The 15,744-nt window shown below is 51.0% G+C and overlaps 1 protein-coding gene across 13 annotated transcripts in view; it reads right to left on the minus strand.

Moving 5' to 3' along the window:
* NDRG4 (NDRG family member 4) overlaps positions 1 to 15,239 on the minus strand; it is a 39,587-nt gene extending 24,348 nt beyond the window's left edge. For 2 of the 13 annotated variants that reach the window (XM_019754856.2, XM_074314789.1), the window contains exon 1: positions 14,315 to 14,447. Coding sequence is in view for 4 of the 13 variants with exons in the window: in XM_074314794.1 (XP_074170895.1) it covers positions 13,674 to 13,710 (37 nt within the window). In the remaining 9 variants the exon portion in view is untranslated. Of the gene's footprint in view, positions 1 to 13,673; positions 14,956 to 15,080 lie in introns of those variants that run through there. The other 11 variants (XM_074314797.1, XM_074314791.1, XM_074314796.1 and 8 more) reach the window with 11 other exon arrangements.
* Positions 15,240 to 15,744: the final 505 nt, after the last annotated feature.

Here is a 15,744-nt window from a genome sequence, read left to right on the forward strand (position 1 = left end):
AAACAAGATACTTTGTTTTGGCCAATGGGACCCGCAAACTTTGCAGTGAAACTGGCATTTTTCTTATATTGCTTGTGGGTGTATAAATTGAGACATCTTTCTGGAGGGCCGTTTTGCAGAATGAATTAACATCACTGAAAAGATTCATATTCCCAGACTCAGCAATCCTCTCCCTGGAAGAAATTTCCTAAGGAAACCAGAGAGGGCACCTAATGACTTATCTGTATGAACGCTCACCACCAGGCCATTTATAATATTAGAGAAAAACTGGAAGAAGTTAAGTGCCTATGAAAAGGGCATTAGACAAATACACTGTGGGTCAGTGACTTTTAAAAGACATTCAATAACATGGGGCAATGCTTGTGTCATAATAAATAGAAAAAGCAGTTATAAGCCATGTAGTATTCAAATTATGAGAAATACAAACAGCCCCACAAAAAAAAAAGCCTGGAAAGATGTACATCAGAAAGTTAGCAGGCATTATCCCTGAGTGAAAGACTGAAAATGAGGGCCTATAAGTCTGAAATCAGGGGAAAAAACATTAAAAAAAAAAGACTGTTTGGTTGAAGATCAGTGAGAATCCCTTATCCTTGCATTTCCTAGCTCACACAGTGCTTTCTTCTGCTCTTGATTTCACCCTGGTGAGCAGTGAGATGAGGGAACCAAGGCTAAGACAGGTTCATTGGCAGGTGCAGACGGGGCCAGGCCTGGAAACCTGGTATTTGGACACCTAGTCTAATCTGGTGCCTATTCTGTAACATCATGGCTGCCTGACCTCGTGGGTTCCTTCCTTCTTTCCTTCCTCCCTTCCCTCCCTCCCTCCTTTCCTTCCCAACTCTATTTTTAGCCTTTCTCACAGATGAAGCCCTCAGACTTTCCCTTCGGCCCCGAAAGGCTGCCAATTCCACTAGCTGTTTGGTCAGAAGACGCCCCCTTTCCCCCGGCCACATCTCACCCCTGCCCATCCCTGCTGCTTTGGCTTCTATCAAAGGAAGGCCCAGGGACTCGGGAGTTGGCACAGTGGTGGCTTGAAACCCAAGGGCACAGGGCCATGGATGGAACCCATTTCGGTGGCCGAGCTGTCATGAGACCAGGTTTCAGCTCCAGACCTTCCCTGGGCTTCCTTCCCTTTGGTGAGAAGCTAAAAGCATCAGCTCTCCAGAGTGTTACAAAGTTGGTGCCTCAATGCATAAGGGTGCCCACCAGAGTCGAGTTTGGGGTGAGACATGCTGAGGCTGGGCTGGCAGCTGCTGGCCACTCGGGCCTCATGGATGGCTAATGAAGAGCTGTGGAGCCCCATGGGAGAGCCTGTTCCTAGCGCAGAGGCCAGGCAGGGAGGCCCCTGCCCCGCAGCCCCCAGGTCCCTGCACCTTGGTGCCATGCTGGAGAGATCTGTTCCCAGTGGTTTCCAGGGAAACCAGCTAACACAATGCCGATGGGCTGTATTTTTAGAAAGGCATCCTCCCCGCCCCTTCGCTTCCATCCTTTCTGATGGTTGCACACTCATCCATCCATCTGGGTGGGGAGTTAAAAGAAGGATTCCCACCTTGGGAAACTCTTCCCCCATTAGGACTTTTTTAGCCACCAGCTTCCTGAGCACCCAACTCGATGAAACGCCTTGGCAGCTCTGGGGTGTCCCCGCCCTCACCCAGGCCTGCTTTGAAACCACTCTGGAGAGCATCCTCCCCAAGGATGGTGCTATTAAAAGGGCTGAGAGTGGGCAGTGCAGGGACAGGTGGCCTGTGATGGAGGGGGTGGTGGGGAAGGGGGCTGGAGAGAAACCTTCTAATCCAGAGAGCTGGGGATGTCTCAGCCCGTGGAAAACAGACAGCCCAGAGCCCAGCAGGTGGGGATGTGGGGCTCCAAAACAGAGTCCAGAGGGAAAGGCAGAGGAGGTTCTTCTTAAGAAAGTTCTGATTTAAAAAACAAACAAGAGCCCTGAAAAATTATATAGTCAATAACATTGCGATAGCATAGTACGGTGCCAGATGGTTGCTGGACTTATGCTCACTTCTTTAGGTATGTAAATGTTGAATAACTATGGTGTACTCCTGAAACTAATATAATATTGTACATTAGCTAAATTTTTAATAAAAATCTTTCTAAAAGAGCTGTTAGGTAAGTTATAAGAAAATGAGGTTCCTTATCAAATCCTATGTACACCATAAATTTACACAACGTTATATGTCAATTATATCTTAATAAAGATGAAGTAACGAAAGAAAGAAAATGAGGTACCTAACAACCTCCCCCAAGGAAGCCTGGGTCAGGTCTGCAAGGAGTTAGTAGCACAGAGCAGGGTAGCCTGGGCCACCCCAGGGGTCCGTGAGGCAACAGTGATGGCACTTTTCACTCTGCTCTGTTCCCCTCTGATCCCCGATTCCCTGAAGGCAACACGGAGTGTTAAAACCAAATGGGCCTGGGATGAATTCCAACCCTCTGCTTACCAGGGGTGAGGCCTGTGTCATAGGAACCATGGCCGCTATTTCTTGTAATCACTCATTGTCTACCTTCATTTTGATCAAATCACTAAAAGGGTTGCTTACCCGCAAAGTGGCCGTTTAGCCTCCCTTGGTCCACTTCAGAAAGTTCTGAGGTGCGACAGAGACAACTCAGGATAGAAAAATGCCTTTTAAATGGAAGATTTTTGTACCCACGTGGATGGGAAAAAAATAGTTTAAGATACGTGATTGGGGTCTGCCTACTTAAGACAAACACATAGCTTTCTTCCTCCTGCCCTCTGAGGAAGGGTCCAAACCTGCTGGGAGGGAGGCTCCCCTGAAGTACGGGATAAAGGGACAGGAAAGGGATGGGGGAGAGGAAATACAGCCTCTTCGGCGGGATGACAGAGACCTGTGAGAGGCCCCTGGTGAAAGAGGCTCCTGGCCATGCGAATACGGGTGGATTCTTTTTGAGGAACTGCATTTCTTTTCAATTATTTTTGGTTGCTGATTTGTGCTTCTTTAAATGTGATTCTGTGCTGAGACCTGGGCCATGTGAACCCTCAGATTTATTAGGGTTAAAAAATACAAGTGACTACATGGTCATTCCTGAAACTATTCAATAAATGTTTCAATTAAATTGATAGGTGATAGTTACATACCCTATGGAATAAAGCAGCTATTGAATGGGAAGCATTGCTCAGACAGAGGTAGGGGAGGTTTGGAAATATATTGTGGGGATTTGGGGGTTGTCTCAACAACAGGGGACTCCTACCAGCATTTAGTGCCCAGGAGCCAGAGGTGAGAAAGGTCGTGCGATGTAGTAGGGACCATGCTGCACAACAAAGAATTGCTCCCCATACCAAAACAGCAAGAGCTGTCGCACCGAGAAACCCAAGAACTGACAGAGAAGGAAGGCAAGACCTAAGCAAAGTTAGTGTATGCAGGAGAAACCGTATGCAGGAGACCCTGTGGGGCAGGGAGAAACCAAACTGTGTGAGAAAGGAGGCTGGACTGTGAAATAAGTGGTCAAAGTGGTGGTCCAAGGTGCCCTGTGGATGCTCTACCCCTGAACATCCTGGTTATTAGGGCCCATTAATACAAGAAAAGGCACAAGCAAATGAAATAAGCCGCAACTACGGCAGGAGGACAGCCAAACTGGGCCTGGCCAGAGGGGTCTGTGCCACAGAAAAGGAATGACTCCTGTCCAAGCCTGTGCATCCAAACACCCTTCTACTCACCCCACGCCAGCACCATGGTTTGAAAGGAATCCCCGAAACCAGAGACCCCAGAAATCAGGAACTCAACTTCCAACGGCACTAGATGCGTGTAGGGAGTTTGGAGCGGTACAGGCAGGGTGGCCCCTCACAGTACTCTCCCTGTCCCTGTCCTGACGTTGAAGGGTTGGGAAGCACTGGGAGTAGGACAGGAACTTGACCTTCTCTCAGCATCCCCATTTCACAGAGGAGAAAAAAAGGCTCAAGGAGGGAGCAACTGGGGCCAGTCCCCCTGTGGCAGGTCCCATGCTCTGAAACCCCACTCCACCAGTACTCGGTCTCCCCAAGTAGGTGGCATGACAGCAGGATGGAGGGAACACGATGTCTTTCTCTGACCCAGCCTCCATTTCCTCTCTCTAGGTCTAGCCCTTGAACTAGACCAGTTCTCCTGTTTTTCCTTGATTTCGGCCTATGAATTCCTCTCTCTCCACAACTACCACCACCCTGCACACACGCACATGTGCACACATGCACACACCACACACACTGATCCTTCCAGCACATTCCCACTGTGCGTAAGGCAGCCATATTGGGATTCTGACCCTCAGAGCTAAAGGCCCCAGCTGCCTCAGGAGGCATATCCTACCCATAGGAAGCACGCGCCTTTGTCCACGCTGTTCCCTCTGCCTGGAATGCCTTTCCCCATCATAGCCTTACAATTACAACAAGAAGAACAATCATTCATATTTTTCTGCTGACACTCAATATATTTTGTTGAACGAGATGAAATGAAAGAACGTATGAAGGATTCTTACTCAGACTGCAAACTACTAAAAGACTGATCACATTCAGTGCTGGTGAGGGTGTGGGAAACAGCACTTCCTCTCACAGACTGCCCACTGGATAGCAGTGGGTTCATCTTTATTTAAAAGGCAACTTGGTAGTTTGTAAAACTAATTATCTGTCAACTCTGCAATTCTGTCTTTAGGTATTTATCCTAAAGGAAACCCCATGTGTACATTAAGAGGCAGTGTGCAAGGATGCTTGCTGCAGCCCTGGGTAGAGTAAAAACGTGGAAACAACCCAAACGAACATCAGGAGAATGTAACCAAAAGCTAGGGAACACCTACACCCCAGAACAGCACGCAGCTATTTAAAAAATGAGGAATCTCCATTCAGACACACAGCAGTCAAAAGACAAAGGCATGTCACAGCATAGTCAGTATAAAGAAGTCCATTTGTGTAAAAACCATATGTACTGAACAGGTACACATTTGGAAATTTAGAAAAAGGTCCTCACGTGATTCAGGGCGACTGTAACAATGCTTATCTCGAGGGAAGGACATGGGTTTGGAAGGGTATAAAAGGAGATTTTTTATTCCACATAGCGGATTTTATCCAATCTAAGATGCCATTGATTATAACTTACACTAACATTGTATGTACCCATGGAAAAGGAAGAAGCACTGCCAAAATGAAGACATAATACTTCCCCCCACCTTGTAACTTTTTATTGTGCGATAATTTCAACTTACAGAAAAATTGAAGAGAAGACAAGGCACAGAAATTTCCCACATACTCTTCACCCAGCTCCCCCTAACGTGATGCTACAGGACCGTAATCCAGGAAATGAAACACTCATTTGATACGGTATATGAATTCCATCCGTTTTCCCAATAATGTCCCAATCCAGGATGCCACACTGCATTTGGGTGTCATGTCGTCTCCTCCAAGTGGGGACAGTTCCTCAGTCTTTGTTTTTCATGATGTTGGCACTTTTGAAGAATACTTATTAGTTGTATCTGTGGAAAGTCCCCCGATGGGGGTTTGGCTGTTGTTTGCTTATGATTAGACCGAGGTTATGTATTTTTGACAAGAATACAAGAGGACTGATGTGTCCTTATCACTGTCTCCTTTCGGGGGTAATGATGTCAATGCGTCTTATTACTGGGGATATTAACCTTGATCATTTGATTAAGGCAGTGTCTGTAGGTTTCTCCACTGTAAAGTTACTCTATTTCCTTTTGTAACTAGTAAGTATCTGTGGGAAGATACTTTGAGACTATGTAAACGTCTTGTTTCTCATCAGACTTCTGCCCACTAATTTTAGCAACCATTGATGACTCTTGCCTACAATTATTATCAAGGTGTTCGCTTACTGATACTTTTCTATTTCTATCATCCCTTCTACATTTATTAATTAGAATTGTCCTGTAAGAAAGAGCTACCCTTTCTCCTCCATTTACTTAGTCAATTATTTATTCACATTAGTCTGAAGTCATAGATATTTATTTTATTCAGTGGGTTATAATCCATTGCTATCATTATTAATTTCGTTATTCAAATTGTGCCAGATGTGGCCATTGCAGGTTCCTTTAAATTGACTCTTGGGTCCTATTACCATGCACCCATTATTTTTTGAGAAGTTTCTAATTTTCTAGCCCCATACGATGTTCCAAACTCATCTTTCACTTTCTCTACCTCAAGCCTGGGGTCAACCACTTCTCCAAGGAGCCCTGGTTCCTTGCATTGGACCCAGATTTTTTAAAGCATCTATCACTCTTGTGAATTCTTTAAAAGAAAAATATAAGTGAAATAAACTGTTTAAGGTCTTCCTAAAACTTCTTTACATTCAGGTTCTGATGCCTCTGAATTACTGTCTGGAAGTTGCTAGCATCCATGCTTTTTGAGGCAGTCCCAGCTCCTCTGACATCAAGACCACTGGGGGTGCAGCATTTTCCAAGAGTGTGCCACTACTATCTCCAGGATTTCCCTCCAAGCTGCACATTCTGAGGTCCATGTCAGAGACTGTATTTTAGAGATGTTAAAGTATGAAAAAAATGTGCGTCTTAAAGTTGACATAACAGCTCTTTCATAACATTTTTTCCTATTGTGGCACAGGACCAATGAGTGAACAGTTTCTGTACACAGCATGGCTTCAGGCGTGAAACACAGACATCAATAAACCTCCAATCCCCAGACCAAGGGCAAGGGCAGACAGAACTGGACTCTCCATAACACATCCCACGTGGGCAGCTTCTGCGTGGAGCCAGTAAAAAAGTCCTACCGTGGCAGAGACGATGAATTGTCTCCCAATATCTGTTCTCCCCTTCTTCCTTAATAACAGATCCCAACATTTTAGATGGGCAGGTGGACAATGGGAATAAAACCTATATATGATCATGTGGCAACATTCTTCCAGTAAGATGGAAATGGAAGCATGTGACTTTGCGGTAGTGGTCTTAAAGGGGGGAGACATGCCATTCTTCAACCCTTCCTCCTGGCTGGAATACAGATGTGACAGTGGGAGCTTGAACGGCCATTTTGGACCCTGAGGCAAGATACTAAAGGTGGCAACATAGAAGGAGTCTAGGGACCTGAGAATCACGAAGCCATGATTCTGGACGGTGCCTACCCCCAGGCTCTGTTTATGAAAGAGGGAAACACACTTTTAGCTTGCTTCATCTATGGTTAGCTTGGGTTTTCTGTCACGTACCATTGAAGTTAATCTAAACTTGGGGCATTTTTCTTGGAGACCTACCCTAATGTGCTAAAGGAACTCAAAGCAAAGGGAAAGGACGGGACTTGCCCAAGGAAAAATAGGGAAATACTGGAGCTGATCCAGAACCTGTGGCTTCCTCTCTGTAGCACAATCCATGAAGCGAGTCTATTCTCTCTTCCACTAGTGAACCGGCTCCTTCTAACGCACCCCTCACGAACCCACGGTAAGTGTATCCACACAGGTAACCATGACCTACAGTCAAAAGTTTAAAAGCCCAGTTTGGTACTTTATGCCACATATTCTCAAGTTTCTTTAACAAAGTTTAACAAAGGTGCCTCCATTCCTCTGTGTATCTTTGCCAAATTTGGCAAACTTCCCAGAAACACAGACACACTTGCCCTGGATCTTTATGCTATGGAGCAGCGGGGGAGAGACAGAGGCTGATGGACACTCCACATTCCCCTCTTTGTGTCGGTCTACATTCAGTTTTTGTCACTTGTAACCAAGAGACCTAACATAACCTCCAGAGGGGCCAGCATCCCACCCAGCCACCTGGCAATCACACATGGGCAGCCAGGCCGAGGTGTGGGGCCAGAGGGCTCATGGGATTGGAGGCAGCCTTCCCCACCACACTCAAATGGCAGCACCAGCGTCCACTCTAGCAGTTTAGGTCTTTTTCAACCCAGGCACTTCTGTTACATGGATCCAAACCTGTGATGGTCAAAAGCACCCCCAGGACATCTTAGGGCCTACTAGATGGCCACCTGGGATTGCAAGGGATCTCCAGGCCACCCCTGCGCACTACCCCTCTCTGCCCCAACCCGATATGCCGAGTTCACATGAATAGCATGGAGCTGGCAAGGGCTCAGAGCTCTCACGTTATGGATGAGGAAAGGCTTGTGCAAGGGCTCAGGGTGGGACAGGATGGGATCTTCCTGAAGGGGAACCAACCAGCTCCCCTGCTCCACCCCCAGGCTCCAGGCCCCATCAGGACATCTCTACTTGGGGACAATAACATGGGCAATATTTTTACAAGCCACTTCCGGCCTGCAAGAGCCTGGCCACTGGCGCAGGCTGTCAGGAAACAGTCTCGGGTGCACAGACTATGATCCTGAGGGCTGCAAACCTTGGACTTGGCTATGAAACCTCCCAGTCTGGGGAGAGGACACCCTAGAAGTATTCCCTCCACCCTCTGAGAAGGCTCAGGTCCCCTCCCCATCTCACCTGCCCAGGATGCATTGCATCACCAGGCACACAGCACCTGCCCTGCCACCTCTTCCCAACAGGTGACCTGGAACAACATCTCGGTCCTCAGAGGTATTTGTCATGGGGCTTAAGACGCATGGTCATTCTGGTTGGATATACACATCACCTGTGGTTTAAGGCACTTGAAGATTAAGAAAAGGGGAGGGAACACAAGGTGGTTTGTGTCAGGTTGGGAGCAAGCTCACATCCTGTCAATGTTTACAAAACATGGGCTCTCCCAGCTGATCCTCAGGACCCCTCTGGGCTGGGCCAGGCTCAGCTCAAGGTCACACAGCTCGGGCCAATCAGAACCAGGCTTCCAGACCCCATGGTGCCACCCTCTGCAGAGGCTGAGGCACAGAGTCTGACCGGTACACACCCCATCTTGGTTTCCCAAGGCGGTGGTAACAAATCACAACTTTGGTGGCTTAAAACACCCATTGTCTTAGAGTTCTAGAGATCAGAAGTCCAAACTCAGTTGCACTGGGTGGAAATCCAGGTGTTGGCAGGACCGCTGTCCCTCTGGAAGGTCTAGGGGAGAATCTCCTGCCTTTTCCAGCTTCTAGGGCTGTGTTCCTTGCATTCCTTGACTGGCGGCCCATCTTCAAAGCCAGCAGTGGGAAGCATCTTGCTGCAGGCATCACATCACCTTCTCCTGTGGTCTGTGGTCCAGTCTCCCCGGCCTCCCCCTTATAAGGACACCTGTGGTTGCATTTAGTGCCCATCTGAATAATCCAGGATCCTTAATGTAATCCCATCTGCAAGGTCTCTTTTGTCATATAAGGTAACATTCCCAGGTTCTAGGGATTAGGATCTGAGTACCTGGGGGGTCGGGAGGGGGCTCAACCTAGCTTCCCCTGCACCACCCTCCCCTCCACATGTTGCTTTTTGCAACTCTACCTTTTTGCCAGAAATGGTTAGTTTGCCAGTAGCAACTTCCTCTTCCCCGTACTCAGGGAGAGCCTATTTCAGTACCCACCTTGAATGACTTCTTCTCCCTCGAGTTTTCCAAGAACCCACCCTCTCCACAGCACTGGACGTCAGCTCTTCTACCGAATTCTCGCAGGATTGGTTTCATCAGCACCCCAGTACTTAGCACTTTCCCTGATGCATTTGTTCATTTTTAGTTTTAAAAAACAGAACTTGAATTTTGCACAATGCACATTCACTGAGAAACGTCAGAAAAACAGAAGAGCAAAGGAGGGTAAAAATCACATACGAATCAGAGGAAACCACCGTTAACATTTTTGCTTATATCCTTTTATTCTTTTTTCAGTAGTAATTAATATACTGAAAAAAATTTTTCTGAAAAACAAAAAAACACTGTTTTGAACCATCTTTTGGACTCTGGAGCCAGAAATCCTGATTCAAATCCCAGCCAGCCACTTAGCATCTGTGTGACTTTGGGCCAGAGACTTAACCTCTCTGTGTCTCAGTTTCCTCATCTGTAAAAAGGAGGAAATAATAGCACACACTTCATAGGGTGGCTATGATGAGTTAATGCATAGAAAGCACTTAGGACTGTGCCTGGCACATGGCATGCCATGTAAGTGTGAGCTGTCCTCACCATTATTATTATATGTATAGGGGGACATCTGTTCAAGTGGGTAAGTAACTTTGGCAGCGTAATTTGCAGCTGCCTGCAGTTCCCTGGTATGCGTGCACTCCCATTTATTTAATCTCCTCTACTGTTAGGCATGTAGGTTGTTTCCAGTTTTTTCCCCCCTTCTTCTTCTATAAACAACTATGAGATAAACATCCTTGAACAAACACCTCTGCACACATCTTTATTGGTTCCTAAAAACTCAACTGCTGAGTCACAGATCACTTTTGAGTGTTTGATGTATCATTGCCAACTTGCCCTTCATAAAAGTTGCGCCAATCTTTGCCCTCCTATGTGCAGTGGAACGGCACGCTCATCTCCCCCCCCGCCCCACCCCCACCCCTGGTGGCCCGGGGCACACTCAGTGATCTGCATGCCTTTCCCCTCCTCCAGACCATGCCTCCCTACTCACCTGTGCGTGCCCCACACCCGCATTGCAAGGCCCCCGTGAAGCAGTGATGTTTACTGAAATGGGTGAACTAGAAACGAGGATTCGGGGTCTGATTTTTCAGCCTCCTGGGGTAAATCTATGCTTCATTTTCCGCCACATGTAAAATGTAGGTAAACACACCTGCCCACAATCAAATCCTATCTGAAGGTAGCCTATGACATTGTGCAGGGCTACAGATTCCAGGCATGAAAATGACACCAAAATTCCAGACAGGAAAGTTTTGCTTTTTAATCATACATCAAGTAGATTTTTTAAAAATGTTCAACATCGAATACTGAGGCTCCCACGGGGCCATTTCAGAGCTCAAACGTTAGCGGTCTCTCTGACTCCAAACCATTTCGGAGACATATTGTTTGGGTACAAGCACACAAAAATCATCACCTTTCGACCTGCAAACAGACTAATGTCCCACTTTTCCACATCACACTAAGAAATAAAAAAGCACCCGCTACGAAAGGCACCAAGAGTCTGACCTCTGAGGATTGCAATGAGCTTGTGTGCAGGCGAGACAGGGCACTGGGCTCCTTCTCAGGATGCTAATGACGTAGGGCCATTATTCCCATTTAACTGATGAAGAGACTGAGGCTCAGAGTAATTAAGAATTTGCTCAGGAGCTGAGAAGGGAGGAGACCCTCAAATTCATATCCTCTGATTCCCAAGACCCTGTCCTTTCTGAGCCTGCAAGACACTGTGAAGGAGTCTGAAAAATGCATTAGTCACCCATGCAGCCTCCAGGGACAGCCCCTACCACCCCCTCTTCTCTCCAAAACAAAAAGACACGCTGGGGCTGGGCATGACAACTCATGGGCATCCTTCCAGTTCTGCATGTGAGAGGCACCTGGCTTTCCCCAGCTAGTGTCAGAGCTGTGCATGGCCAGCCAGAAGGGCCCAACCCCTGATGTCCTGCTCTACTCTCTCCCCTGTGACGGGAACCTGAGGCCTAAGCAAGGTCCCCAGAGGCACATCTCAGGGAGGCCTGAATTGTGTGGAGAACCCAGAGAAGGAACTGGTGTTCCGGATGAAAGGCCCCAGGCAACTGGAGCACAGAGGGTAGGGGAGACCCCAGGACACTGAGGAGGCAGCTTGGGGACAACAGCCCTACGACTGCCATTTGCTGACGGCCTGCCTGACGCTGCAAACAGCACTTTACACACACTCTCACATCTAATTGCTGAAGAGCACGACCTGGTAGGTACCATGATGATCCCATTTTACAGATGGGGATAGTGAAGTGCAGAGCAGCTACAGGAATGGCCTAAAGCCAGGCAATTGGAACACATGGGACGATTCAGGGCTCAGGACACAGGTGTGAAACGCACCTCTTCTCAGCGGTATGATATGAGGACGTGACTGATGTCACTGGTAAACTGGGCATGATAATAAAATAAGAGAATGTGAAAAGTATAAGCAATTGAATAAATATGAGTTTAGCGAAAAGATTCAGTGAAACAATTTCCTAATGCTGATGTGGGGGAAAGAAATTGGAGGCTTCTGAGAAATTATTCTGGAGACACAGCTGATGGGTGGGCTATGTGAGGCTGGACTCAGTCAGCAAGTACTGAGAGAGCTTGTCTGATGAGGGAGGAAGGGCCCTAACCCCTGAACCCAGAAGATGAGGGACCTCCAGGCCTGGGCCCCCACTGGAGCCCCACACATGCCACTTGCGAGCATTCCTCCCCCAGGCCCTGCAGGGCGGGAAGAGGAGGAGAGGAAGGATCCCGGAGCTTGGTCCCGATGCAAGGTTATAAAACCCACTGGGTTGGAAAACCTCTCCTTCAGGGGATTAACAAGTTCAGTGCCCTGTGCAATCCCCTTTGAAGTCAGGTGGGTGAGCTTGCCTCAGGGGGGCTCTACAAGGAAACGCTGGCAAGGAATTGCAGGGGGTGCCAGCCTGGTGGTTACCTGGGCACCGATCTGGCACTTCTGAGCACCTGGCAGTTTCCAGTGCCCCACTTTCACCTCACTAGAAGTCTGCCACCAAACCAAGGAGCGGCCAGCCTGAAACTTCACCCCACCTACGCCCCAAACACATACACACACACACACACACACACACACACACACACTCCAGGCCCTCCAGCCTCCACTTCACGTCACTCCCAGTTTAAGCCTCTCACACCCCAGGGCAGGGCCTCTGCATATACCAGACCCTCCATCTTTCAGCCTGTAATGCCACCTCCCGCTCCATTAACAGAAATCTTATCTTACAGGGTCCAATTCAAATGCTGCCACATGCTCAAATCTCTCCGCTCCCCTCGTGTCCCCCCCTCCGACTCCAACCTGTTTCCTGAGTGCACCCCCACACTGCTGCCCCTTTTTCTGTCTTGTAACAGGGTCCTGTGCTCTGTTCTCCTGCACCAGATGGTAAGGTAGAGGTCATGGACCAGACCTCTTGAGTACCAGAGGACAGTGCTGGAATCCACATGTCCATCCAGGACACACTGAGCACCGCCACCAGCCAGGCGCTGGTGGGATCCAGACTGGGTCCCTTTCCTAGCCCCCGTCCTCCTGTCCGAGTCTCTCCGCACATCTTTCCACAGAATCTGCCTGTGCAATTCGCCCTTTGTGCCTGGGAGCGCGTGCCCCACCCTTCAAAGCCCTGGCCCAGCGTCCTTGCGCCTTCCTGCCTCCTCCTCTTGGCACATCTAGTGTCCGCTGCTGATCTCCAGCCTCAAGGCCCTGGATGTGGTTTCCACCACGGTGTCTGGCCACTTCTCCAGGGGAACCAAAGCTGAAGGGCCCCAGTAATCAGGGTCCCATCTGGCTGCCCACTTCCCAGGCCACTTGGCCTCTACTCTCAGCAGTAAGCTTCTCCTGGGAGAAGCGCTCAGACTGTCTCTTGCAGGGAGCAGGAATAAGAGGCCATGGCAGGGGCTCTGTCGGGAGCGCCTTTCTTTGGGGACCGAGTGACACTGACTGGAGGACAAGGGTTCTAAACTTCCTTTCCTCTTTTGGGGACCTGACTAGAGCTTGGCTACTCGGAGACACAGGGGGGCCGCTCCCCTGACCAGAGCTCCCGCCACATACGCTCTACCCACCGGGACGCCGGAGACTCAGAGAACAGCGCAGGGCGGGGCCGGGTCCTGCACAGGCTAGGAATCAGCTGGCATCCGCACCCCCTCCGCCAGCTCGGACCCGAGCCGCCCAACCCCCCGCCACCGCTCCCGGCTCGCGCTCCAACTAGGACAGTGGCGGGCGGCGAGGGCCGGTGTACCTGTCAGCAGTTGGATCTTGTGCCCCAGCACCTTCATTTCGGCGCCTGGCGCTGCCCAGCTCCGGGCTGCGGCGTCGGGGAGAGGAGCGCGCAACGCGAGGCGTGAAGCAGCAGGAGAGGGAGAAGCGGGGCAGGAGCAGCAGCCAGAGCCAGGAGCGCGCTTGCCGCCCCCCACGCCGCGCTCCCCCCTCCAAAACGCTTTTAAAAAATCCACCAATTGCACGACCGCGCACCCCTAAAAGGCGCCCGCTGCCACCTGGTCGGGGTGAACTCCGGGAGGCGGAGGGAACGCACGGGGTGGGTGCGGGGGACACTCGGGGGCGATGGGAGGAGGCCGTGCGCACGCCGCTGGAACAAAGAGGCCCTGCCACCCTCGGGTGTCGCGGTGGGGGAGGCGTGGGCGGCGGAGGGGCCGTGGCCTCGGGGTCCCCGCTTCTGGCTGGGAAGGCGAGCAGGCAGAGCCTGGGCGCGGTAGAGGCGGAGGGGGTGCGGCCCTGGCGTCGGCGAAAGGTGGCCCAGGCGACAAGGAACCGGCTTGCGGTTCTGGGGTCGTGCGCTGTGGCTGCGCCGGGGCCGGGGGCTGATCGAGGCCGCGGTGGCAGGGGGACAAGAAGGAAGGGCCGAGGGCGGCGCCAACTCACCGAGGGCGATGTGAGCGAGGACCAGGCGCAGGCGGGGAGCGGGGCCTCGCCGCCAATGCGCGGGAGCGGGAGCCTGCAGCCCCAGGCCCCTAGGTCGAGCTGCGGCGGGGGGCGGAGGCCCGGCGAGGGCGTGCCCACGTGGGTGTGGTGGGCGTGGGCGCTGGGACGCCTGCGGAGCCTGCAGGGGGGACTGGTCCCAGGAGGCCGTCCTGGGAGCTCAGCTTCCGCCTCCCGCCACCGGGGAGTTCCCGTGGGTGGGCAGGCGGGCCCGCTGGACACGGAGACACCAGAGCCTAGCGGAGACCCTCCGGTTCATCGTCTCCGCCGCATCCTCCACTCCTTACCTCCCGAAGGCTCCTGGAGGAAGGGTCCCCGCCGCTGGGACTCCTCGGGTTGTGGTTGGAGGCCCCGCCCGCCGATACTGTCCTCTTCCAGCCGAGCGGCGTCGTGCTCCCGGGGGAGGGGGCCGCTTCCGCCTCAGTCTTTGTTTAGATTCCCGAGGGGAACCCCAGCCCAGAGGAGGCATCACCCCACCCCACCCCTGCCGCCGCCTGGGAACCACTGGGGAAAAGCCCTGGGGGCAATGACACAAGGAAGAGCCAGGCGCTCAAGCACCTTTGGGGCGTCTTCACCCAGTCTTCAGAATCCCAGGGTTTACTTGGGGACTCGTGTGGGAGTGACTGTCTCCAGCAAAGGTGTCTGGGCCCTCAGCCCCACCCCAGGCCCCCTCCCTTGTGTAGTAAGGCACTTGTTCCCCTCAACTCACCTCCATTATGTGAGCGGGAAAGGGAACTGGGAGATCCCAGTCTTTCTCAGGTTCTGGTCTGGCCCTGTGGCGTTGCTCCCACTTGTCACCCCAAAGGTGGGAGCCCAGAAGTCCCTGGATGGAGTCCTAATGCAGGGAGAATGGAAATCTGATGACCTGAAAATATTTACTTGGACAAAACAGTTTAAGAGGAGGGCTCCTGGGGGCTGGGGTTCTATCCAGACTCTGCGAGTGACCTTGGACGGGCCTCTGCCCCTCCTGGATGCCAGCCTTTTACGTATAGAGTGAATGTGTTGGACCAGGTCATCTGGGAGTTCCAGGAAGGCAGTGGGGTGGGAGGTCTAGAGGATCCTGCAAAGCCTCCCCCCACCTGCTCACCTTCATGGGACCTTTATCTGGGCTGGTTTGTGGTGACACCCCCGGTTTCCTTCAGCTCCAGGCTGTGGGGGAAGCTGCTATGGCATTGAATTAAGAGAATCACCAGTGTTCTTTGAGAAAGTTTGTGATATTTGGTGGCTCCAGATGGGGTGCACGTTCCTGCTTGGGGTGCAGTCTATAACCACATAGGAGGCAGCAAGCTTGGGTTCTCCTTACAGCTCTGGGGCTCACCTTGGGGAAATCCTCGCCTCTCAGTTTCCTCTTTTGTGAAGGGGATGGGGGGAGG

Source organism: Rhinolophus sinicus, linkage group LG11 (genome assembly GCF_036562045.2).
Source record: "Rhinolophus sinicus isolate RSC01 linkage group LG11, ASM3656204v1, whole genome shotgun sequence".
Classification (NCBI taxonomy): domain Eukaryota; kingdom Metazoa; phylum Chordata; class Mammalia; order Chiroptera; family Rhinolophidae; genus Rhinolophus; species Rhinolophus sinicus.